This window comes from Danio rerio, chromosome 17 (assembly GCF_049306965.1).
Source record: "Danio rerio strain Tuebingen ecotype United States chromosome 17, GRCz12tu, whole genome shotgun sequence".
NCBI classification, from domain to species: Eukaryota; Metazoa; Chordata; class Actinopteri; order Cypriniformes; family Danionidae; genus Danio; species Danio rerio.
Window position 1 is genome coordinate 28,631,446 of NC_133192.1, and position 27,903 is coordinate 28,659,348.

General features: G+C 35.0%; 1 protein-coding gene across 5 annotated transcripts in view; it reads left to right on the forward strand.

Moving 5' to 3' along the window:
- Nucleotides 1-19,319, forward strand: part of rps6ka1 (ribosomal protein S6 kinase a, polypeptide 1) — a 105,614-nt gene extending 86,295 nt beyond the window's left edge. For 4 of the 5 annotated variants that reach the window (XM_068214459.2, XM_068214461.2, XM_068214462.2 and 1 more), the window contains 17 exons: nucleotides 703-782; nucleotides 872-978; nucleotides 2,645-2,682; nucleotides 2,767-2,909; nucleotides 3,001-3,071; nucleotides 4,711-4,799; nucleotides 6,614-6,678; nucleotides 6,764-6,866; nucleotides 8,946-9,076; nucleotides 10,464-10,589; nucleotides 11,126-11,215; nucleotides 11,349-11,507; nucleotides 12,450-12,611; nucleotides 14,023-14,099; nucleotides 14,188-14,305; nucleotides 14,378-14,515; nucleotides 16,907-18,354. In XM_068214459.2, coding sequence (XP_068070560.2) covers nucleotides 703-782; nucleotides 872-978; nucleotides 2,645-2,682; nucleotides 2,767-2,909; nucleotides 3,001-3,071; nucleotides 4,711-4,799; nucleotides 6,614-6,678; nucleotides 6,764-6,866; nucleotides 8,946-9,076; nucleotides 10,464-10,589; nucleotides 11,126-11,215; nucleotides 11,349-11,507; nucleotides 12,450-12,611; nucleotides 14,023-14,099; nucleotides 14,188-14,305; nucleotides 14,378-14,515; nucleotides 16,907-17,029 — 1,820 coding nt within the window. In that variant the 3' untranslated portion in view covers nucleotides 17,030-18,354. 5 annotated transcript variants of the gene reach the window in all.
- Nucleotides 19,320-27,903: the final 8,584 nt, after the last annotated feature.

The window sequence follows — 27,903 nt, forward strand, 5'->3', positions numbered from 1 at the left end:
TTAAGTTTATTTTTGTTTAGTTTAGTTTTTGGTTTGATTTAGTTTAGATCAGATTAGATTACATTAGCTTAGCTTAGTTTAATTTAGTTTAGTTTTTAAGTTTAGTTTAGTTTAGTTTTTAGTTTGGTTTAGTCTCATTTCATTAAGGTTTTGTGTCCTTGTTTGATTTTGTTGATTTGTTGATTTTGATTTTGCTCATATTCACGAATGGATCTGTTGTGCTTCCTATACACTGCTTCTTGTACACTCTGAGGGTTTGGTGAAGGTCTATATGTGATATAGATTTTTAGATTTTCTAGATGTGCTATAGATTCATTCATTTTCATTCTCTTGTTATTATTTATTTATTTATTTATTTATTATTAATCAATAAGTCACACATACAGTTTAATAAAAATAATGACAATTATACATTTTACCATGATTTACAGAAGATACCCACGTAAATGTCATTCAATTGATGAAATAGTTTATACACCAAAAATTGTATCAGGCATTTTTAAAACAAAATCCAGTTGGTCGATTGGTGCATATTAGTACTGTGTAAGTAAGCATATCAGTCATGAAGCCACTGTATAGACATCTACTAGCATACAGGAAGCTGTGATCTGGTCATTACTGACAAACAGATAAGATTAACTTCGCTTTTACTGCATTGGAAGATTCTTCATGTCTTTGTATGTATATACTGTATGTGTTCAGCCTTTCAGACTGAGGGTAAACTCTATCTGATTCTGGACTTCCTCAGAGGAGGGGATCTGTTCACCAGGCTGTCAAAAGAGGTATATACTGTACAGTAATTCTTACAACAATGAAGCCTTTATTCTCTTCTTTGTCTCTCTTGCATTCACTGAGTCACTCTTTTGTTCAGGTGATGTTCACAGAGGAAGATGTCAAGTTTTATCTGGCTGAGCTGGCATTGGGTCTAGATCACCTGCACGGTCTTGGCATCATATACAGAGATCTCAAACCTGAGAAGTACTTAACATGTTTGCATCTTTATTACAAACACACTTACGAGATACTTGACTGTACAAATGCATCTTATATTATGCTACTGGATAAAGATTAAGTACCTATAGAAACTTATCATAGCATGTGAAAATCTAGACCTTTACTCACATTACACATTGCTTTCCAAAGATACAGGTTATGAGAAAGCTACAAAATATTTTAAAGGCTGAAAAGGTTATATGTAGTGCTTTGATTTCAGGTTGTATGACAAATAAATTCATTATTTTAAAAGGGTTTGATGATACGCTCTGTATAGATACCCATAATGTATGATAATAATCACTTCCATGACAATGAACAATATTGTTCTGGGGTGAGTTTTCCAAACAACAGCATAACTCATGGCTGTACTATTATAGTATGATGCATTATTTGAGAAAAGAATGGCGAATGAATGTTTTCCAAAGCCATAGTTGCTTTGTTGCAGATCCATCATTTGAATCACGTTAGTTACAATGTGAAAACAACTTCCTTTGAGAAAAACCCCATACTTTTTTGTGCGTATTATATTGTTTTACACACACACATACACACAAACACACACAAACATTTTAAAAAAAAATTGAATATTAGTTTTGGTAAAAACATGCACTCACTTTTAATATTAATTTAAATTTATGTAAATGGCACATATAGGGCCTATAAACATTTCCTTTACAGATATTATTGAGAATATGCCATATTCTATTCTAAAACATAAAACCACTTAGCTAACATGTATTCTAATCTTACTAGGAATAAGATGCAACCAGAACTAGATCTAACTATAGCTCTAGAGAAATAGTTGCAAACGTACAAGTTTGCATTGGAACGATGGAAAATAATGCACCAAATCAACTAACTATGTTTGTTACGACGCAACTTGTGATTTTAGTTGGCTAACAATGGCTTATTTAAATGAGATCAATCATTTGATACTAATTATATACTTTTTGTCAATGTTAGGATTAGTTTTACTGTAGTAAAACTATTCAATTCAATTAAATACATCTTTATTTCTATGGCACTTTTACAATGTAGATTGTGTCAAAGTAGCTTTAGATAGAAATTCTTTGAAAAATGAAAACTGGACTAACACAGATTCAATTTTAAGTTCAGTTGAAGTTCAGTTTAGTTCAGTTCAGTGTGGTTTAAATTTCACTGCAGAAAGTCCAAACACTGAAGAGCAAATTCATCAATGCGCAGCTCCACAAGTTCCAAACCAAGCTAACCAGCAAGCAAAACTACTGTAATTTATAGTGATATTTATTTTACTTCATAAAATGGTTGTTTACTTTCAAGTATGACCTTGATATTGATTAAATAAATGCTTAAATTTATACAAACATAAACAGGGATAAATGTTAGTATTTCAGTTTGGCTCTCATTAAAGCAATTGAGATTTTGTTTTGTGCTAACCCAATATGTACTTAAAAAAAGAATTATAATATTAGCATCTTTATTATGTTTAGATTATTTGAATCATTTTGATTGTTTTCAAGTGTAAAATCTGCAGGCATGTGTGTAAATTAAATGAAATAGAGTCATGGCAATTTTCAGTTTTAGCTTATATAATTTTACAGTTAGCCTGCCTCAAATGCTGATTGTGAATGACAAATGTAACAAATAATTTCAATGTTCTGTTTTCTAGCATCCTCCTGGACGAAGAGGGTCATATCAAACTCACAGGTACAATAAAACTAGTTTCAGCTGACAACAATTCAGCCATAATTTCATAACTGGCTAAACTGGTGGTGTTTTTCTTTCTTTCAGATTTTGGATTGTGTAAGGAAGCTATCGATCATGAGAAGAAGGCATACTCGTTCTGCGGGACGGTGGAGTACATGGCTCCAGAAGTGGTCAACCGGCAAGGACACACTCACAGCGCTGACTGGTGGTCATTTGGGGTACTGATGGTACGTCCACAATTGTGCAGAGTTTATGGCTTGTTTGATGTTGCTTACATTTACTCTGATTTATTTGGCTTTTTCTCTCTCTTTGGAATAGTTTGAGATGCTTACGGGATCACTGCCTTTCCAGGGAAAGGACAGAAAAGAAACAATGAATCTCATCTTGAAGTGAGAATCCACCGAGTTTTTATGTTTATAGAGAGAAAGTTTAATGGTGTTTTGATTGGCTTGTTATTTTGTTTTAGTCTATGAGCATCAGATATTTCCGTTTCACTGGTTTGCTTGATTTGTTTGTAGGCTGTTGGAAGAAAAGCAATTTATGTTGATTAACTACAGTGTCAGCAGTGTAGCATTTCTTCTTGTACTTTCATTCAGCATTTTATTATATGAGTGATCAAAAGTGACACTAAAATAATAAATAGTTGAAGGCAAACCTATTTCCTTTCCTATGAATATTTCCCAAGAGATGTTTAACAGAACAGTATTTTCTTTTTTTATATATATTTTTTAAGTTGTTTTTCTTTTAGTTTGCTGGAAATCAAATTAATGATTAGCCCTCTTATGAAATATTTTTTGACTGGCAATAAACAACCCACTGTTGTCCAATGACTTTCCAAATTAACTGACATGTTAAGCCTTTTAACTGCACTTGAAGCTGAATATAGTATCTTGCAAAATAATTAGTATAATATATGCATATTTGTTATAGCAAACACGACAAAATAATTGATTATTAGATATTAATAATTAAGACTGTGTTGGGAAACTCTGTTAATTGGTGCTTGGCAAATCTTTGAAATGGAATAGGCTGCTAAGTTTGTCTTCAAATGTATACTGTTCTGTTCAAAACAAATTATATTTCTTTAAACCTTTTGTCTATTAAATAAATCATGGCTATGAAGCGCAAACTTTATACAGCCCAATAATTTTAACAGTTATAATGATAAAACATTTTCTTGATCAGCAATTCGGAGTATTATAATGATTTCTGACAGATCATGGGACACTGAAGACTAAAATATTGATTTAAAAAATTTTAACAATAGTATTTCATTTAAAAAATATACAATATAAAATTGTTATTTTGCAGCATTTTTATAAATGTTTTTATAAAACATTTAGGCCCAATCCCAATTCTATCCTTCACGTGAAGGGGTAGGGGTTTCCCAATTCTCTTTAGCTTGAAGGCGTAGGGCTAAGGGTAAGGGCTAGATACCCCTTCAATTAGAGATTTTTCAGGACCCCACTCGAAACAATGGGGTAAAAAAAAATTCCAGGATACACCAGCTACAACGGCAGCAAAGCTGCAATCAGAAATCAGGAGATGCACAAATTAATAATTTTTGTCATTATTATGAATTTTCACGACAAACAAGCACGTGTTTTAATATATTCATAACCGCATTCGTGTTTTACCGTCATGCTTTTTAAACAAAAACTTCTAAATTTTGCCATCTATAATCCCTAATAATAACTCCTGGATAGTAGTCCCACAACATTCTGTCACTCGATGACACTCGAATACCCTGTCAGAATAGTCTAGAGACTGGGAATGGGCTTTTTACAGTGTCTGGTATAACGCTAATGTTATTCTTGTGTTTACATTGATGAACATGGCCACTGTGTAAATACAAAAATAGAATTGAGATTGGGCCTTAAAAAGAGCAAGATTCAAGAAAAAAAATTTTTAAATTTAGTTGAAATTTTGTAGTTTTAATTTGTGACTAAAAGTGACAAAAATATTATTAAACAGTTAAGCTAGTAGAATATTATTTAATGCGTTATCACTGTTTGCTTGACTCTTCAGAGCGAGGTTGGGGATGCCTCAGTTCCTGAGCTCTGAAGCTCAAAGTTTACTGAGGGCTCTGTTCAAGAGGAATCCCACCAACAGACTGGGTAAATACTCTTTGGCTTTGTGTAACCTCTCAAACAGTATAAACTGCTTGTTATTTTGATTTAGTGTATTTTTCTGTGCATGTTAGCATATGTGCACCGTTGAATGCACAATCTTTATAGGACTACATTTGATCTTGTGCTTGAACCATTGAACGGCGTATATTGGCATATATCGGTATAATACAGAACTGGATTACTCACTATGACTTGAAGCCAATGAAGCAAATTTCAAGTAAAAGGTTATTCATTTAAAGTCAGCAATTTCCCCTGCTTATTAAAAAGTTGCATTTATCATATTCAAAACAGAAGATAATATCAGATCTACAGACAGAGACATCTCAGCATATGTACGATAAATGTCAAAGTGCACATTAGCACATTATCAAATTGCTGTTGCAGCTACTGTATATATTTTTTGTACAGTAGCTGTATTTTTTTCAGTGGTATTGATAACTGCTTGAATATAAAGTAGATTTTGCTTAGTCACACTCTATCAAGAACAGTTTTACATATCAAATCGGTCCCACTTTGTATTAAGTGGGCTTAACTACATGTAATTACATTCAAAAAAATAAATACAATGTACTTCCTGTGTTCATAATGTATTGCAGAACACTTTTGGTCTTATTGAGGGTAATGTTAGGGTCAATTTTGGTAGTATGGGTAGGTTTAGGGATGGTTTAATGTGCAAGGGATGGGAAAGCAGTCTAATTCCACATTTAGGTATAGTGTTATTACATCCATATATTTAATCAAGCATACATACAATGTAAATACATGTATTTACACAATAAGTACCTTGTAACAAATGATTAATTTCAGTGTAATTACATATCAGTTAAGATTAGTTCTTTAAAATCTTTAGATTATATAATTGTACTTCAACAAGAAATGTATTTTTGCAACTTATTTGCAACCTCATTAAAGTGCAATTTTTAGAAGGTAATTCATACAGTGTAATCCAGTTATGATAACAAAGGGTTGAATCTTATTATTACTGTATATTTGAATAAATTTATTCTGCTAATACTTGTTATGTTCAATATTTTCATAATTATGTACATACAGACATATAATTAGAATTAGGTCAGTATCTGTGTGTTATTGTCCTTCACACCTAACATGCAGGAAGAGAATAAAACATTAAAGATGACATCAGAAATAACAATTCATTAAAATACAGAAAATGAATCCTGTGCAACTGAATCGCTATGAAGCGGATGTTTTTACATTAATGCTTTCAGTTAGTGATGCTTTCTGTTGGTCGGAAAGAGTAATGGGCTACTCAAACACTTCTTTTGACTTTAGAGACTGATACTTATTTACAATGAAATAAGCAATTCTTGATATGATTAGCATAAACAATAGTGTTTTACACATTGCATATTAGTATTATTCTTTTAAGACATTAGACATGTCTTTATAAAAACCATATGAGTGATTAAATAATTTCTGCTTGTTTAGAAAAGTGGATCATGCCCAGAATATGCAGTCACTAATGCATGTGAAAAAACAAAATTTTACTTTGGCCTTAAAGGGATAGCTCACCCAAAAATTGACTAATCCTCCACACACTGGACGGTAAACTGAAGAATGTTGGGGAAAAAAACAGCCTTTGTCATCCATAGTATTTTTCTTATCCTACTGTGGATGCTTTTCCCCAACATTCTTCAGAATATCTTGTTTTATTCGACAGAAGAAAGAAATTCATAAAAGTTTAGAACTGCTTGAGTAAGGGGATTTTCATTATTGTGTGAACTATCCCTTTAAGAGATTATTGATTCTAGTTTTACTCATACATGAACTGTTAACAGGTTCTGGATCAGACGGTGCTGAGGAAATCAAACGCCATTCATTCTTCATGACAATTGACTGGAATGTAAGTACAGACTTTAAATTCCTATAACTTATGAAAGCAATTCTTTTACAGCAGCTGAACGTAACAGTCTTTTAATCATTTTCAGAAACTTTTCAGACGAGAGATAAAACCCCCATTTAAGCCAGCAGTGGCCAGACCAGACGACACCTTTTACTTTGACTCAGAGTTCACGTCTCGTACACCTAAAGGTAAGTTTTGTTATCTGTGATCAAACTCTGTATGACTCGTAGTACTTTTTTGAGGGGGCTGTTGTGAGAATAGTTAAACCAGTCTAAACATATATAGTATGGCCAATCAATTAAACATGTTGTTGTGGAGTTAAATGGGATAGTTCTCATCCTCAGGTTTTCAAAACCCATTGATTTGCATTGTCTGTGTAAAACAATAGGAGGTTTGGTGGAATGCATGAAGGAATACTGCGTTTTTATATTATAAATGTGGATGGGGACAAGGGGCTGTCAAACTCCAAATAGGATGAACAATATCATAACCCAGAGGCTTTTGCAAGTCTTCATAATCCATGCTATCATATCATTAAGGGATGGATTCATGTTTTATCCCCTCAAATACAGTGCTTAGCATATATAAGTACATCCCTCACAAAGCTCTCATTTAAATGAGTATTTTCTATTGGATGCTTTAAATTATTATATTTTTGCATATACATTAGTTTAGTCAGTCAAATCTGGAGCTAGTATAATATAATAACTTAATAATAATAATAACGTAGATTAGCAGCCTAAATTTATATGTTAGAGAAAATTATTAAATAAAACATTAAAAATCCCAGAAATGTTTAAAATGTTGTCGAAATCTTGTAGGTTGTAATTTATTTTTGCAATATTTTGCCTGAATTTAATTCTATTATCTTTGTTTTTCTAAATATGTTTGGTGACTAAAATATTTTTTTTAATAAATGTATCTGTTTAAAAACTGTTTTGTTTAAATGCACCAAAGTTTATGACCTATATTCACTGATAACTGGGCAAAAATATTCATTTTTAAAATGAGGTGTACTCTATTATGCTGAGCACTGTATGATGTGACTTCTGTTCCTAAGAGACTTTAAACAAAATGAATTTAGCTGGCAAAACATTCAGTGAAGACACACGTTGGATTTGTACTAAATTAATAAGATACAAGAATTTTTGTATATTTGGTTTTGTTTTTGTTTTTTTGTTTTTTTGATGGTTAAAATAAATGTTGTAGATGTTGCAACTATTTCTGTTTTTGTTTCAGGGGGTCCGCGGGGTCTTAAACAGTCTTAAAATGTCTTAAATCTTAAAAAAACTAATTTCAGGCCCTAAAAAGTTAAATATTTGCTGAAATATTGTGTTGTAGGTCCTAACTTTTTTCCCTTTGTTCATGTATAGCTACACAGTCTGGCCATCACTGCCAACAATCTGGCCAACATTTCACCTCAATAAAACTTATAACTTTTTATTTAAAAATGTTATTTTTAACTTTACATAATATTTGTTAATTAGTTCTCCATTTACTGTATTTACTGCTGAGGACACTGACCCGAACAGATATTTTTGCATACATTCAGTTTTTTATAATTTTAAAACATTTTTACAACTTTTTTTATTTTATATTAAAGAAAGGTTATGTTGAAAACAGATTCATGTATACAACTGGAGCTTGCTTGATTTGAGACATCATTTGAAACATGTTGCTTAGAAATAGTATTATTAGTATTATTATAATTAGTATTATTATTATTACTATTAAATGTATTAAATTTTATTTTTAATAGGTAAAAAAACTATAATTTGGGCCATTAGGAAAAACTCCTCAGCGTTTATTCTAAAATTTCATTTATGATGGTCTTAAAAATGTCTTAAGTCTCAACTTGATTTTACAGGTACAACTACTGGTAGCCTATTAAACATTATTTCTGAAATAAATATTAAAATGTGACAATCACTTATCCAACATGTTTTTTTTTCTAGACAAAATAATTATACACATTTTCTGTAAATATTGATAAAATATCTGACAATATTTTTTTATTTAGTAAAAGTTTCCTAGATAGTCATGGTCTCCATTCACTTTTAGTGTATTTAAAACTGCAGTATGAACATTCTTCTCAGCATCTCCTTTTGTGTTATGGGATTTTCATTTCTGGGTTAACCATCCCTTTAATAGTTCCTGTGGTCTTTTCATAAATAAGCTAGTCATAGGACAGAAGATTGAGTTTTCATGCCAGTAGATTTGATATGGAGTTTCAGCTTCATGGTTTCTCTGGTTTTTCTTTTTTTCAGATTCCCCTGGTGTTCCCCCCAGCGCTGGGGCCCATCAGCTTTTTAGGGGCTTCAGCTTTGTTGCCACGGCGATGCTGGAGGAGGAGGGCAAAGAAGAGCCCTCAAAACCCCCTCCACACCCTGTGGTGCAGGTCAGTGATAAAGGAACTAATAAAATGAATAACAAGAATTACATTGTGCTGTGGTGCTTAAAAAGATTCCCTGACAACTTTTAAGATGCTGTTTGATGAGGCTAATCAGTTCAGGTTAAGCTTAAGTTAATCAGTGGCGTGCTTTTAATTACCACAGAGAATAATTAAGCATTTAGTCTCATTACAGTGTGTCCAATTTTCTTCTCATGGTCATTTAAAGTGGTTCACTTATGCTTTCAACAGTAAGCTTCCTGCATAATATTCTTCTCTGCATCTGTAAGCACTGTTTCTAAACTCCCTCAAACAATATCTTAGGATAGCAATATCCCATGTCAGAAGAAAACAAAAATACTTCCCAAGGAGGTAAAGTCTGGTTAATTTGTGTTGGTATAATGTCACTAAAAGACATCTGTAAAATCTAACATACTGATACACATTAGTTTTCTTCCACAGATTCATCTTTACATCTCATCTAAGGGCAGTATTAGAACCACTTTAAAGTAAAAATACTAGAATAAACAAATGCTATAGCTTTCTTGCTGGTTATAAATACAGTAGATCTAATGTTTTACATTTTATGTTTAAAACTGTTTTTTTAAACAACTAATAAACAAATTATTTACTTGGGTTAGAGTTTGTTTTAAACCCAGATTCGTTTCTTGAACTTGCATTGTCATGTCATTTGATTTATGTGTATTTGCAACGGTGACCACTAGAGAGCAGTATTTCCACCTTTTCTATTTGATTTATGTAGAATTCAGTTTAATGTGGTTTAACGGGCATGATAACATGAGTACATTTTGATGTAGGGTGTCACTGGGGGGTGGGGGTATGTAAAAGCTGTTAATGGCTTCACTCTGTTTTGGTGAAATCAGATTTCTGTTTAATATTGATATTGTGTCTCTTTGTGAAAGCATGAAATTATTGTGTTTATTTGTATTATTTGATCAAAGGTCCCAAAAATAATTAACATTTTTGTTGCAGGGACATTATTGTGTTCCATATGAAGAAATTAGCTTATAAATCAGACCTAATGTCTTGCTTGAAATGTACATAAATCATTACATCTGTGGGAAATCCTAAAACATTGAAATCCAACATGCTGTGTTTTGTTCAGATGTTTCCTCAAGAATAGTAAAACCTGACATTTTGACACAGAGATCACCAGAAATATATTTTTTCACATAATGTAAATGGCAAAAAAGGTTTCTGTAATAGTTTAGGATAGGTTTATAATATAATAGTTTAGGGTTTGAAATCATTGTTAGGTCAATAAACAAACAATATAAGTCTATAGTCAGCTGTACAAAGCCATCTGTGTGTGTGAGACATTAGGTGCAAACTGTTCTTATGCTCTATTCTCTGTTGTATACCTGTCTCCAAGCAGCAGCTTCACGGTAAGAACATTTTGTTCAGTGACGGATATGTGATGAAGGAGGACATCGGCATGGGCTCTTTCTCTGTCTGCAAACGCTGCATACACAAAGTAACCAACACAGAGTACGCAGTGAAGGTTAGAGACTCATTATCTTATCCTCTTCCCATGTTGTTGTGCCTTTTATAAAATGATGTAATGGTAATAATTCTGAAAAATTTGGACCAAAAAATAAATAAATCTGTATTTTAGATACATTTATTGAATACTACACAGACAGTACTATATACCATTTTGAGGGATGTAAACAAAAACAATGGTCCCAACGCATTTTCTGTTTTACATTTTTAATTTCTATAGCTTCTGAGAATCCAAAAAGAGTCTCAAATTGATAAATAATGGTATGATAGCTGTTTTAACATTAAGTTAGGATTGAACTGCCTCCTGTTACTGTTTTGAAATAGTTTGATAATAAGCTGGAAATGTTCATGGCCCAATAACATGTCCACATTGAAATGGTCAATAGTATTAATGTATTTCCTTTATACCATTTTAATGAATACATTAACTCTTAAATGCTCTGTATGTTATAAGATTAAGGATATGCTCACTAAAATAATTTTAGATGCCTTATGTACTCAAGTGACTAATATGCTTCTGTATAATGCTGAAAGGTAATTGATAAAACAAGCACGGATCCAACTGAAGAGATTGAGATCCTGCTGAGATACGGCCAGCATCCCAACATCATCACTCTCAAAGATGTAAGTCAACAGAATATATTTTATTTTCTGGAAAAAAATTTATTCTGCATTATTTTAATTTGACAAATTTCACAATACAGAGAGTTACTGGGTTACAACTCTATATTAAACACAAAAACCCATTGTGCTGTAGGTGTATGATAATGGGAAGCAGGTCTATCTGGTCACTGAGTTGATGCGAGGAGGTGAGCTGCTGGACAGGATCCTCAAGCAGAAGTTTTTCTCTGAGAGAGAGGCTAGTGCTGTGCTGCACACTATCACAAAGACTGTGGAATACCTGCACTCTCAAGGGGTGAGAAAACCTGCATGAACAAATGCACTCACATTTATCTTGGAGATTAACTTGACACAAGCACAGAATTTGTTAGTATGATTCACAGCTTTGCTTTTCCTTTTCTTTCTGAGGGTGATCCCCAAGGCTCTACCGTGTGCCCTCTTCTATTCCACTCCTCTCTGTTCCCTCTCCGCTATTTACAACGTTTAATGTGATTCAATAAATTGTGTGTTGATGTTTTTTTCCCAGAAGAACCACGAGAGATAGAGTTCTTAGGGCAAATATCATCCTGTAGCTTTTTATAGAGTGCATTATAGCCGTGTTTGAAAAACGAAAAGTTGACTCAATTCAATTCAATTAAAACACTCTTACTTGAAATCTTAGCCCAATATTATAGTAAAAAGTGACTGGGGCTTTTGCAACACTAAACATGTTTTATTGGATTTCTTATGATTGTTAGACAGATGGACTTTTGATTTAAACATGTTCCCAAAAAGAGAAGACATTAGCTACTTTCACAGATGTAGACTTTTCTGGAAAATAACCAGCAGTTTTCTGGAAAGGGATCATGTGTGAACAGGCCTTTTTTGAAAATAGCGGTAAATTTGTTGGATTTGCAGGAAAAAGCGCATTCACATTTAGAATTTACCGGTAAACTTTATTTAGTAATTTTCCAGATATTTACCGGTATTTCTGTGTGAAAGGGGCTAATGAATAACTTATAAAAAAAATAAAAACTTTGACTACCTTAAGCTATCCTTTATTTGTGATCATGTGGTAATATATATGTAGTAATTTACCCATTAGAGACATATTTATTCAATAACATGTAACTCTAAATTTAATTCTTAGTTTTTTTTTTACTGTGCATTAATGCCTCTTGAATTTTTAAAATGGCAGGTAGGTTTGCAGTTGTTTGTGAATTCATTGTAGTTCAATGTAAGTTCTTTTGTCCTGCAGGTTGTGCACAGGGACCTGAAGCCCAGTAATATTCTGTATGTTGATGAGTCTGGAAATCCTGAATCTCTGCGCATTTGTGATTTTGGCTTTGCCAAGCAGCTTCGTGCTGATAATGGCCTCCTCATGACGCCTTGCTATACTGCCAATTTCGTAGCACCTGAGGTGAGCAGTTGTTCTCACAATGGAGCAGGGAATGCTGTATAGAGGGATTCCACTAAAAACTTGTTGAGAAGTCTTATTTTGACACATATTTTGAGAAAATGCTATGAATAAAAAAAAAAACAACAAATTAAAAAAAACGCAACATACACTCTGGGCAAATAGACTACCCTTTTGTTTTGTTTTTGCATAAATCTGTTAATCAACCTCAGTCCTGATTAAAACTACTAAATTGCTTAGAAAATTACAGGATTTTAACTCTCTAATTGCCAAATTGATAAATGATGTCACTGGTTTGGTGAAAAGCACACAAAATGACGTATTATATAAATTATATAAAAATGATGTATATAAAAAGTAATTGTTCTCTAGATTTTTTTTACCTATCTTAACCTTTTTTAAACCTTTTATCACAGTCTTGGAAATGTGAAACAACATTGCCTTTGATGCATTTGTATTTGATTGATTTTCATTTTTTCTCCCTAATTTACTGTTGGTGGCTGTTTTGCTCCATTGACTTCTGTTATAACCATTTTTATTACAAAACTATGACACCCTCATAATCATGCATTTTTTATTGTTGGTGGCTTCTCATGTTGGGACGAGATCAAATTTGTCATTTTTACCGTTGGCCATCTGTTAATACAATTAACACTTTAGATAGGCCTGCAAAGAAACGTAGTTCCTGGAGTTTAAATGGAGTATAACAGCAAATAAAAAAATTGTATGTGTACGTGCATGTGTGAGAGAGTGACCTTTACGCACTTACCTTGATGTGTCCAAGAAAATAAAAATATGCATCTCGGCTCTCAGAACTACATGGAGTAAACAAAAACAAAGACTGTGTATTTATAAACCTTCAAATGTGGTTATAATGGAAGTCAATGGGGCAACAACAGCCACCAACAGTAAATTAGGGAGAAAAAAATTTAAATCTACCAATGCATCAAACCCAAATGTGTTACTAATCGTTCACTTGTCAAAGACTGTAATAAAAGGTTTAAAAAATGCAGTTCACAATTACTTTTTATATTAAAAATATGTCATTTTGTGTGGTTTTTCACCAAATCAGTGACATCATTTATCAATTTGGAAATTTAGTGGTAAAAATCTAAATTTAAAAACAATTTAGTAGTCCTGATCAGGACTGAAGTTGATTAACAGGTTTTATGCAAAAAAAAAAAATTTTAAACATATTTATCTGATGCATTTTACAGCAGTTTAATTCAGTTGATGTGTTTATCCCTAACAACAAAAAGGGTAGTCAATTTGAACAGTGCACAAGGGTTAAGATTTTACAACTATCTTGGCTTCTGTATTGGAAATTATTACTGGCTAAATGACTTCAGATTCTGTGGGATCAGTGTGATGTGGATTTTTAATTTTTTCAGTAACAACTGTTGTCCTTTTGCAGGTACTGAAGAGACAGGGCTATGATGAAGGCTGTGACATTTGGAGTCTCGGCGTATTACTATACACTATGATTGCTGGGTGAGAAGATGCTCATTCACTTCCATTTTTGTAAATATCTTTGCAACACATCCACAACCACTTTCTTTTCGGTTGTTACTTGTTCCAGGTTTACGCCATTTGCCAATGGACCAGAAGACACTCCAGAAGAGATCCTGAGCCGGATAGGGAGTGGACGCTTTACTCTGACGGGTGGCAACTGGGACGCAGTGTCTGATGCTGCCAAAGTAGGCCAATCCCCATTCATCCAGACTGCTTTGAAGGGAGGTGTTTTCTCACACACATGCTTTTCTCTACAGGATTTGGTCTCAAAGATGCTCCATGTGGACCCTCACCAGCGGCTCACAGCCAGGCAGGTGCTGAAACATCCATGGATCGTTCAGAGAGACAAACTTCCCAACAGCCAGCTACAACATCAGGATGCTAAGCTTGTCAAGGTATCCCCGCCTTGAGGATTTTGCACTATTTATATGCAGCATGCATGCCCGGTTCCAGAAAGAAATCAGTTTTTGAGGGTGCTTCTAAACTTAGGGTAGAGTGCTCTAGAAAACTGTAATTATGTAAGGGCCAAGCATGGAAGGTTGATGGTAAAATATTCTATTTAAGGATTACAGTGCAGCCCTAAAATACTGATTAATTGTCATTTTATGACAAAGGATTTACATTACATAGGTTTACTTTCTAAAAGAAGCAGCTTTTTTAAACAAATCATTTGAATGAATGATTCATTGAATCTCTTGGTAAAGGGATAGTTCACTCAAAAATGAACATTTACTTAACATTTATTAACACTCAAGTTGTTCCAAATCTTTGAGTGTCTTTTTTTCTGTTGAACAAAAGAAGATATTTTGAAGTAAGTTGTAAACCTGTAACCATTCACTTCTATTAAAGGAAAAACAAATACTGTTGAAGTCAGTGGTTACAGGTTTTCAGATTTCTTTAAAAAAATGTTTTGTGTTTTTTTAAGATTGCGTAATTCACTCTGACCGAATCCCTCCTCCAGATTCCCTTTAGACTTTAAGAGCTGTTTGTAATGTGGCTGGCAGTATAAATGTCCATGGAGAGAGACAAAGTTTCTGAGGCACAAAAAAAAAAAAAACTCAAAAAGGTTTGAAACAAGTCAAGGATGATGGCGATTTTCGGGGGAACCATCTTAAGACAGGGACTTTTCTTGATCTATGGGCAGTTATGTGAATAACGACACCATAAATAACTTACGTTACTAACAGCGATACTTTTTTCCAGTAATGAGTAATCAAATGAACTACTGTTTCTCCCGTTATAACGCTGTTACCGTTACTGACAATAAAATGTCCGTTACCATAGTTTTCATGCGAGCAGCGTCTCTCAGCCAGCCATAGGACCTCTCTTTTTCTGCGCGGTGTGTCTGTGTGTGTGTTCAGGGCTGGGGCGAGGCACATAACCAACTGGTGATGATGATAAATGTGTCTGAGAACCTGAATATTGGCTAAGATAGAGTACATTTGCATTGTTTGTCAGTCAGAGACAGAGTCGTGCTGGTGTTCACACACAAACACACGCAGTCAGTCGCACACATCAATGACCAGGAGTCAGAACAATGGTAAATCCAGCAAGTTTAAAGGTAACGTTTGCAAACTAGATATATAAACACCACTTTTCCCTCGTTGAGGTGAAAGGCAGGAATGTTTATGTATCATGCAACTTATGCCCAGAAAAATATAGTCTCTCTGCATCGGTGACAAGTAATTCTAATCTAATGAAGCACCTCACAGCGTCACATGCTGCCACAAAATTAGATAATGTGAACTCTGCTACCAAAGGAGGAGATGAAGCCGTGACGTCAAAACAAATAAAACTTAAAATTCTCCACCGTAAACACTTATTACTCAGACAGAATTTAACAAAATAATATCTAGTGTAGATTAGTGAACAGTGTTTGGTAAGAGTTTAATTTGATGGTCTCTATTGCACATTTTGTTGACTAAAAGTTGCATTGCAACTACAAGCCAACTAATTATCATTTGAGTATTAGTAGACTGTCTGCTTAATATCTGCTGATACTGCTCCTTCAACAGACATTCAACTGACTATAAAAAACTTTGCAAGTACGTCAACTTACACTGACACTAACCCTAACCCCAACCTAACAGTCTACTTATAGTCTAATGAAAATTAGTTGGTATGTAGATGCAATGTTATTTAAAAATCCACAAAAATGTGTTAAAGGGACCATTAAAATAAAGTGATACCCAATGTTTTATTTTTATTTTATAGTCATTTGAAAAAATTGACTTTTTAAAGTAACACAATAGTTACTTCCTCTGGTAATTAGTTACTGTTATAATTATGTAACTCGGTTACTAACTATTTGTGAGAAGTAGTAACTATAACTAATTAATATTTAAAATGAATGTTCCCAACACTGCCTACAAGCAGTTATTATTTATTCAATCCTGAAAGGCTTAAACCAGCTAATGTACCGACACAACCTTTATTTATTTTGTTGCTAAATAAAAAAGCGGCCAAAAAAAATCACAAACCCTTGTTATAATCTTTTTGTTTACACTGTACATTAAATGTAATATTTACATTGTATCAACACTTTGAGATGTTTCAGTCACATAAAACTTTTCATACAAAAACAAATAATGTATAAAATGTAAAAACACCTCTGATTGGCCGCTTTGCTCAAAAGTACAGAAGATATGTTTGTGATTGGCTACTTTGCTCAGCACGTTCGTTGCAAACACAAATATAATTGAGCCTTTACTGCTTTCGCATTTTATAGTGACTTGTTTTTTTTACCATAAATGATGGTGTATTATTTGATTACTCTCTCTGCACAGGGTGCGATGGCCGCGACATACTCGGCACTGAAGAGTTCCCAACCACCTCCTGAGCTGAAGCCAATCGAGTCCTCATTCTTAGCTCAGAGACGGGTGAAAAAGCTCCCTTCCACCTCTCTGTAGAGAAGAGGAGAAGTATTCCTGACTGAATGCAGTTGTGGACCGGATGGATGGACAGACGGACGGACAGATGGATGGATGAAAAAAACCACACTGAAGCTCTACAGACTAAAGACGGTCACTTGAACCTGCCCATGACATCAGCACAGGAGGGAAGCTGTCAAGCACACTAGGCAAGGGAGCTGATTGGCTGATGAAGTTTGAGGGGCGTGGTCAGTGAGGGTTCCAGACTCCCTTAGGAGTAAATGTGTTTGTATTTGTTTAGTTTTTTGTGCGTCCAATTTCAAAGAAGCAGGTAAAGGATTCTGTTAAAAAGTAGATGATATTCCCAGTGCATTTATGTCTTGGTACTGTAATTGCTAAATATCAACACTTTTTTTTTCATCCTCAGTTTTTTGTTTGATTTGCTTATATTTTTTTTATCTCTGTATTTTGTTCGATCTGGATTGTCATGTTGTTTTGTGTACAATATGTCTTTTTTGAAAGCCTTTCAACTTTTTTTTTTGTTTTTTTTGTCAGTAGTTCACTTTTGTAGGCCCTCTTTCTGAAAGCTCGGGAGAAATAAAGATGTTCCAGTATAAGATTTCACCCAGATGAATGACTAAAGTAAAAAATATCTTCCATGAGGATCCGGTGAGAATGTTCACACGACTATCATACTGGAAGTGCTCTCTGCATGGATTTGTACAATGCTGTCTTGTTTTCCCCCAACTCAGCACTTTCGTTTCGTGAACGTATCAGCACTGGTGAAGACTGTTCAGAAAATGTCTCCTTTTGTGTTTATTAAAGCAAACAAGAAAAAAAGTCTGAATGTGAGATGACATCTAAAGCTTCTGGCATGAAAAAAATGTTGCTCTTGTTTAGACCAGTGCTTTTTCTGGATATTGACTGCTGTCTCCTGTGTGTTTTGATTTTGTTGTTGTTGTTTTGCTTAAAGAGAAGTTATTTTATAAAGGCACACAGAGCACAAGATGTATAAATATGACCGCTGAGAAACAAAAAAAAGATTTAATGATTGTGTATATTTTTTATCCTGTCTGTCCTATTCTTTGTTCTCTCTCTGTTCAGAAGCCCAGCGTGCTGGAAATATCCACTATTTTGTGCTCAGGCTGTTCTTAGCGATGCCTTGCAAATTCATGAAGCCTTGTCTTGCTCAAGTATTGCACCCAGTCAAACTCGTCTTCAATGTTTTAAGATGTGCTTGCAGTATTGTTTTGCATTTTCCTCACTAGAATTTTTGAATTGTTTAAACATTTGTTTACTCCAATATAAAGATTAACAAAAGATTTAAGATCTGATTATTGAAATTAAAGAAATCCATAAAATGATAATGGTAATCATTTAGTCACTACATGTTTTTCCAATCCTCTGACATTTGTTTAATTTTTGAAGATACTAAGAGACATGTTCACGCTGTACTTTTGAATACAAATGAAAGGGACCAGGAATCATTTATATTCAATCTAAAATGAAAGCATAACATAATGCTAAAAATACAAAGTGTTTTATGGTTGGAATGATGTGAGGATGAGTAAATGCTGACAAGAATGTAAAGTGATGCAGTCATGATGTCAAAACTTGGAAGACTAATTTGCAGTTCCTTGAGATTTTCTTTTGGGTTTATATATTGTTTGTTTCTTTTTTTTTCTTTTGATTCTTAAAATTTGGTCCGCAGTAAATAAAACTTGATTCTTGGACACACACCACACTCTTATGTGGAACTTCGAAACCTGTGTTCCTAAATAATAATAATAATAATAAATAAATAAAACAAACCATCTTTTAAAAATCACACATTAAAAAAAATAGTCATGTATCAAAAACCCGTAGGAAAATTTTGAGAAAAACAATCATCTACATTTTAAATAGTTCTTTCATGTTTTTGGTGTTACGGCTGCACCATTATTTCCTTTGGGATTAGTCATTTAAATCAAATCTCTTTAAAAACAATAACTGGAACAGAATTTGAAATTGTAAACAAAGTGTTAAAAGAAAAACAGAGTTTGTGTTTGTAGTTGTGCTTTCTGTTTTTTCCAAACTTTAATTGCTCTTTTTGTGGTATTCGACTTTAATCTTTAAAAAAAAAAAAAGTTAATTGTGATTTCTTTGTCTTTCCTTTAAGAAAAAAAAGTCTTTATTTGCTGGTAGTCACAGCATTCGGTTGTATTACTGTGTATGTGTTTGTTTCTCCTGTGAAGATGTTGGGAGGGGTGGTGTTTTCTGGTAAATGGGTGTAAATGAACACTCTGCGCTTTTACAGTTAAGGGGCTGAATTAAAAGAATCTGCATCCTGATGCCTTTCTATTAAAAAAAATAAAATAAAAAATGTTTTATGTCTTGTTTTGCCCAGAGGTCAAACAAAGCATGAATAGTGAGGAAAATAACCACTAACAAAAGTAACATTTTTAAGGTGTATAATTTTACAAGACATGAGATAAAAAATAAGATTATTCACTGATTAAAAACGGCATTATCTTGTTTTTGGCTAAAAAGGATCAAAATCTAATGAACTTGAAAGTGAAAATCTCACTTGTGTTCTGATAATCTAGAACAGGTTTTCTTGTCTGTGTGATATATGGTCAAAAACTAATTTATTCATTATTCATTCATTTTCTTTTCGGCTAAGTCCTTTTATGAATCAGGTGTAACCACAGCGGAATGAATATTATATTTAGCTTACCCAATTGCATGTCTTTAGATTGTGGGGGAAACCGGAGCACTCGGAATAAACCCACGCAAACACGGGGAGAACAGAAAACCCCACACAGAAATGCCAACTGACTCTGCCGAGGCACGAAACAGCGGCCTTTTTCCTGATTGTAAGGCATAACATTAAAAATAAACATTAAATATTATATGAAATATTCTCTCTGCTAGCGAAATACAAAAAATGCACGTCTTTACATCGTAGCCCTGGGCTAACTCTAAGAAAAAAGTGATGATGAGACAAACGAAGCTTTTCTTCGAGTCATTTGAATCTTGAATCAGTGCACTGCAAAATAGGTATACCCCAGCAAACACGCGACGCAACAAGGTTCCAGCAGCTACAAGCAATTTGGCTGTCTGCATCAGAAACGTTTAAATACCAGCCACTCCTATGAAGTGGTAAGGGTACATAATTAATCATTATTAACTTTGCTACAGCTAGTTTATTTTCAAGATCTAAGGTGAAACGTTGCCTCAGTAGTAGGCCTAGGCGTACGGTGAAAATGTTTTCCAACTCGCATTGGTAGCGTTCAACACTGATTAGCACATAATCTGTACCTGAAGTCATAGTTGTTTATGCTGTTTTGCCGCGACGTCGTGGAAATAGAAAGTGTTTAAAATAGTAGTTTGATGATAAGGGCAAGCTTGAAAAACATATTCTGAATGTAACAAAAATAGCATGCATAAAGCTTTCATAATTTTATAGAAAGTCTGTCACATTTAATTGATAATCGTCTAATATCATTATATAATATCTGCACATTTCTAGGTTTGTTTTATTTGTTATAGAGGGCACGGCTAACTATGATTTCTGATGTCTAAAACAGATCCTATGTCAGTTAAAAACAGTTCACTTGTTCGGTAGTGTTTCTTTGTAAATCCACTGAATTGTGTTTTGCAAGTCATCACTAAATTTTTGACAAACGAACTGCGGTGAAAATGATCGACGGCATTTGAAGACGGTGGAAATTAAAATTGGATTTCAGACAAATATGTTTAGTTTTTTCCCGTCTCATTTAACTGAGTGGACTAGTTGGGCTCACAGGCTAAGTAGGCCACCCTGGTCCTTACTTTTATTTTTAAATGATTCTTAATTGGAACTCTTGAATTTGTCAGTCACAGGGCATATTATATTTTAATCTGCTCATTGGATTAATATACAAAAAGTCAACATGAAAGCTCGCATCAAAATTTAGGCCATGATGTGCTGGATTATTCGAGACTAAATCCATAATGAATGAATAAAATACAAAGCTTTTAAGGTAGCCTATCTCTATCAATTCACCTACATTGTCTGTTTTTAATCCTCTCTCATTCTTCTCTCCTCTCAATCTGTTCTCCCATTCCTTCTTTATAATCTCCTCCCTTGTCAAATATGTGGACAAGTATGACAACATTGTTCAAAAGAAAGCATTCTTAAATATGTTAATAAATATTGTCTTGTCATTGTTGGCAAAAATCATATAACTACATGACATCTTACGTAAGATTTATGTATATTACAGTATGTATCAATAATTTCAAAGTTACCCATGAGTAGGCATGGGCCGGTATAAGATTCTGACGGAATAATAACCTTGGATAAAAATATCACAGTTTCACGGTATCATGGTATTGTGATTACTGCTCTAAAATATAGTATTTTTTAATTGTCTGGGTAAAAAACAACAATTCTTTCCTATTTGAAAATAAAGTATTTTCATTTTTCAAAGATTTATAATATTTTGGAACAGTAAACATGTCAGGCTAAATAATGAAAAAATCATTGACTTCAGCTGCTTCATTAGTTTCAAAAACACAGATTTCTTTACCATTTAAAATAACATCTTTGGATATTTTTTTCTGCTAGAAAACAAACAAAAAATGTTAATAAACTTCTTCCATATCCCTTGGGAACGGTTTTTCAGAAAATTTTGACGGTTTTAGCACCTTGACTTTTCCAAAGAGCAGTATACCTTGAAAACGGTTATCGCCCCATGCCTACCCATGAGCTTTACTTCTTATATGATGGACATGTGATGCTTTTTTAAACTGAATTTAGTATCTTTAGTTGTATTTTTAAAAGTATTTAGCCCCAAACTTGTTGCAATGATTGCAAATGTCATATAAAATTCAACAAAATTTTAAAGAGTTTAATTAAAAGATTTAATTTAATCAAAGTTTTCTACTCTACGATATCTGTAAAGGGTCACCTTTGCCATAATCTTATGTTTTCCCTCTCTTTGTCTGTTCATTGTTTATAATCACTATGTAACATCTGTAGCACCACTCAACTTTACTAATGGAATGCTTGGGGAAAAACATTATTAATCCAACACTTACAGCCCCCGCCTGTCCCTCCCTTCATAACGGCTATAATCTCAGATGGATTGGGCTTTTAAAGAGTTATTTAAAGCATGTCTGAGTGATTCTCCCTCTGTACTGTCCCAGCTATTTTTTCACTGACCAAACCACTAAAATGGAGCTCAGCAGGTCACCACTGCTCCTCATCTGCTTTTATTGTATATGTTCTACTAATAACATTCATATCTTTTAACAATCTTCTCTTATTTGCTACTCTAAAAAAATTCAAAGTGGACAATGTCATTTATTGAGCCTCCTACTTCAGAGCTGGTGAATGCTTGATTCTGATTGGTTAGTGAGCATTCTGTGGTGTGCAGTTATCATCAGATTAAAGCACAGCTAAAGCAGTTCTAGGCAGATTGTGACTGTATATGGTTTTATATGCTGAATGATTTCAGTTACTTTAGAGTCAACAATCAAAACAAAACTAAAGGCTTTGGACCATCTAGATCAGGGATGGGCAAACTTGATCCTCGAGGGCCGGTGTCCCTGCAGAGTTTTGTTCCAACACTAGTCAAACACACCTGAACAAACTAATCAGTGTCTTCAAGATCACTAGAAATCTATAAGCAGGTGTGTTTAATTAGAGTTAGAGCTAAACTGTGCAGGGCATCGGCACTCCAGGAGCGAGTTTGCCCACCCCTGATCTAGATCATTGATCTCAAACTCAATTCCTGGAGGGCCACAGCACTGTACAGTTTTGCTCCAAACCTTATCAGACACAGCTGATCCAAATAATCGAGGTGTTCAAGAGTTGTTAACACCTTCCTTTTTTGGGAAAGCTGTGTTTGATCAGGGTTGGAGCAAAACTGCAGAGCTGTGGCCCTCCAGGAAGTAAGTTTGAGACCTATGATATAGTACAGAGATACCCAAACTAGGGCCCGCAGGCCAAAGTTGGCCCATGGTAACCTTTGATTTGGCCCACCATCCCATCTGAGAAGAGAGGGAAAAGGTTGGAGTGAATGTCTTTAACAGAGATTGTCATTTCTAATTTAACATAACCTTTTGTTTTTTTTTCTTTCTTTCATTGTTGAGCTACAAAAAGCAGTTTAAATAAATATTGAGCATAAATCAGATTTTTACAAATGCAAATGCTTTCACTCAAAGATAGAGGACAATGCACATCGATGAGCAAATTAATAAAAAGTTCATTATAGAATTTAACAAATATATTTAATTAATACAATTAAAGTATTTTTTTTTTATTTTTAAATCTTATTAAATTAGAACATAACCATCGCAATTTTAATGTACCCACCACCCTCAACCAAGCTGGTTTTTGGCCCTTCATAAGAAAAAGTTAGGGCACCCCTAAATTTTGAGTAAACTGACGAAAATGCTGCTAAAGCCCTTCTTGTTGTGTCTGAATTACAAAACATACAAAAAGAACTTTTAAAAAATATCATTTACAAATATTTGTTTTATTCCAGTTCTATTTTTTCCTTAGTAGTTTATCTTTCACCGTTTTACGTCCAGCAAACATTTAGAAACTTAAATTTTTTTGTATGCATGTACTGTTGCATAGAACTGTATGTATCCTTCACAGAACCATCATATTGCATACTATTTAATGTATATGGGATGTCACAGAATTTTTAAAGTACACTTTCTTAAATAAAAATGTAGACTTGTATAAACTTTATAATAAGAGAAACATTCAGTCACAAAATGTGAGAGGTTGTGATATATTTCCTTTATAATGGAGGCTATAAACCCCATTTTTATGAGTGTCAAAATCTGTTGCTTGGCAACAGCAGATGATGAAATGTTGTATTTGCAAACAATCTTACATCTCTGGCTATTTATGAGCTCAGCGGGGGAGGACAAGAGCGAGAGAGGTGCACAACGATGGAATAACTTCAAAGAGAGGGAATGTGTATGAGTGTGAGGCAGGCATTAAATTCTGCTTGCCTACAAACCATTTGATATCAGGCTGTGTTGCTATGGGCAACACACAGTGGGAGTGAATAGGGTATGATTAAGCAGCGATATTGAAAAAAGAAGCACTTTTTGGCTTTTTTCATTGCGTAAGCTGATGTAGATATCTGGGGGATGGCAGAGAGAGAAAGAGAGAGGATGCTGAGTGGGCAGGAATACAGAGGGCAGGCATCCAATCAGCTGCAGCTCAGTCAGCGTCTGTTTGTCCAATAGAGTGTGACGAGGCTCCTCTAGTGTGAGCTCACAGCGCTGCTGCTGCCTGGCATCTTATTAATGAATGGAGCGTCTCACAGGCAGCAAAACGTTGCTTGAGCTCTCTCTCCCTCGACGGAGAAGGCAACACAAACAGAATAGTACAAGCGATTCACACCTCGACAGAAAGCAGCAGCAGCCGTGTGGCAAAATGAAGAAGCAGCAGAAAGAGGACGAGAACTCGGACAGCGATGCAGAGCTGGAATCTTCTCTTCCATCAACCATGGATGTCCGTTCCTCTTCCTGCTCATCCAACCTGCTTGTGCCCTCATCTTCTCAGCGAAGATCCATCTCCATGGGAGACTTTAGGAGAGTCGCTGCTGGACAGACAGGCTCTGAACCCAACTCTTCAGCTGCAACGGCGCCCTCGTCCAAGCTGGTGACCCCTAGCTCCAGTATGGAGTTTGAAGCAGCTCGTCGACGCCTCCTGGAGGTGGAGGAGCGCCAGCGTGTTATCAGAGAGATGGAGAGGCGACTGGAGGAGCTGAGGGAGGTGTTTGTGCGCTCGGAGCAGGAGGTGGTTGAACACGGAGAGCTGGTGGCCCGCATCACTGCTGCTGCCCAGCAGGGCGAACTATACGTGGCGGAAAACGGACAACGACTCAAAAAAGGATTGCGTTTCAAACGGCACAGGCCCACCATTGTCTTTTCCTCCATGCTGGGACTCAGAACGTGCCTCCCTTGGCCTGTGAAGATGAAATAGCAAAACAACTGGCTGGTCCTTCACTGATGTCACACGTCACGAGAGCATCGTCCACTTCAGGTCTAAGGATATTCAAGTCTCGCTCTTAGTCAGGAAATGCTTCGCTTCGTTCATATATATCGTTACCTGGGATCTGAGATGGTGCTTCATTTGAGCCCATTGAAATGGCGCAGGCCTCGTTTTTGCTGCTTGAACCACCCAAGACACTAGGGATGTGTGTGTAATGTGTGTGAACTTTGGAGCTCTGTGCATGTGTCACACTTCATAGGGTTGCGTAGTGTGCGTGCGAATGTGTGAATGTCAGAAAGGAAGCTGAAGCATGCTGTTCCTCCTGGAGAGGTCACTTAAGTTTCCTTTGATTGGTCCAAAAAAGGAAAAGCATTCTTCTTCTTGTAGTAAAGCTGTGCAGAATCTGAGCGTTCAGGCTTTGTTTACACCAAGAATGATAACTATTATAAAAAACTATATTTGGCATCACACCAACAGATGCATGCAGCTTGAAATGTTCAGGATCTTTCAATTAAATTGCAATTATGTCTGTGGGCAATCAGTTACCACCAGAAAACAAATCATCCTTGATGTGATTCCAATTATATCATATATACACTTATGCATCTGGCAAGTGCTTTTTTCCAAAGTTCTTTAAATTGAATTTGTTTGTTTTTTAAGTTTTCTGGAAAAATAACCAATAATCATGTGGGAACCAATGGGGCTGGGCCAATAAACGATATTATATCGAATCGCGCTAAAATTTATATCAATAACAATGATAAGAACTGGACTTTTTTTTTTTACTCTGTATTGATTTAAGAGTCAAATCACACAGCAAAACTGTTTTTTTAACCTTTTTTATTAAGATAGGATAATAGAGGACAGACAGGAAAGTGTTGGGAGCAGAGAGAGATTAAGGATGGGCATAAGACCTCCAGCCGGGAATTGAACTTGGGTCACCCTGAGCACTATGGTGCTAAATGTCGTCGCACTTAACCACTAGGCTATTGAAGCTGACACAATGGGAATCTTAAAGTGTGTTGATATTAGAGGTGTACCAAATTTTCAGACACCGAAAATTTATCAGCTGAAAATATGTTATGGCATTTAATGGACCCTCTAATTTCCGTGACTTCAGTCATTGTTAGGGACGTACTCTCCTAAAACTGGAAGCATTAACAACTTGTATTGTAAATATATATCGTTATCAATCAATTTGGCAATATTTGTCGAGATTAATATGGCCATATCACCCAGCCCTATGTACCATGTCATAGTGTTTGAGCTAGAGGAATGCTTGATTATAAATGAATAAATGTTAATAGTTATCATCTTTGGGGTGAACCCCAGATATAGCACCAATGAATAGATTGTATGACTGCGAATGTTGATCTGTGCACATACTCTATACTTGAGATGAAGGCTTCTATGCCACTTGTGTACCCACATGTGCTTTAGTTCTCTAATGTACATTTGAGGTGCCTGTCGGCGTGCGTTGATGGAGACGAGAACCGGCCATTTCTCTCTCTTCTCCATCAACATTCCATCTGTGGCCTCTCTCTCATTCCCCTGTCGCCTAGCAACCTGGACTTTCAATTCCTTCAGAATGTATCTGACATCAACAGATCATCCAAAAGTACAGCTCATGAATGACAACTAGAGGACATTTTAAGATTTGCTGCAGAATGCTAGTTAGTTTGAGAATGTAGAATGCCTTCAAATATGTAGTTAAAATACGTAAGCATAGATGATGGCTATGCCCGAACGAGTTTCAGCCTGGCATCATAATGTCGTGTGTAATGATCTAGAACAAATCCTTGAGAACCTGCGAGAGATAACCAAACAAATATTTAATGACTACAAATGCAGAAAAGTAATACGCTATGAATGTACAGTGTTCAATTATTAAGCACTCCATGGGTTGTCATTTTGCAGCCTTTCCATTAGGCCACGCATAGAATCATGGAATTAATATTAAATGGAGCATAAGTTTTAAAATCCATCAAAGATGAAGGCAGATTGGCTGAATGCTATGCTAACATCAATTTGATGCCTTCCTACCTCTGTACATGCTACCTACAAACGCTGCTCTTTTTCAGGTATCAGACACAGCCAATGCTAAAAGGCTAAACAGGCTAAAACCGGTATCAAATGCAGCTTGCTGTATTGGTATTGGTCGGTTGTTTGGTGCAAACTTCCCGTCTCTTCTGCATTTCTCTCTCTCTCTCTCTCTCTCTCTCTCTCTCTCTCGCTCTCTCTCTCTCTCTCTCTCTCTCTCTCTCTCTCTCTCTCTCTCTCTCTCTCTCTCTCTGTGAGCAAATGGCTCATAGCCGTGTTTGAGTGAAGTGCGTTTGGGGACTTCATCAAAACACAGGAGACTGCTATTCTTGGCTTGAACCAGTTAAGGCTAGAAGATTCTGGGCTATATAGAGAGAGAAAGATTGTGTGATGCAAGCTAACCTTGTTGGTCTTGTGAGCAGAATAACCTTTTTCTTCTGCAGTTAAATTTATGCTGTACTGCAGGGTAGGCCAGCAGGACCGTACATCACCACTGAGAATGTAGCCTGCACCTGGCATCCTGCCTCATTGTGTAAGCAGACAGTTGCTGCACCTTATTAGGAAAAAAAGGACATTGACTTACTGCAAATTAATATATTATTATGTAACATATTTTAAAGTAATATTCATAATAATTACACCTTATTATTTAAATTAGTTATTATTCAAATTCATAATCGGATTTTAAATTTAGTGGTAAATATTGTCAATATATGTTACATTACCTGTTCACTCTGATATTAGATTCTGTTCCACCAACTATTCTTTAGATTTTATGCATATATTCACTTGTAGAGGATTATTTATACCATTGAAAAGCTGTGAATACAATACACATAGAATGTCTCAAACAATTATTTCACCCCCAAAAAATGAACATTCTGTC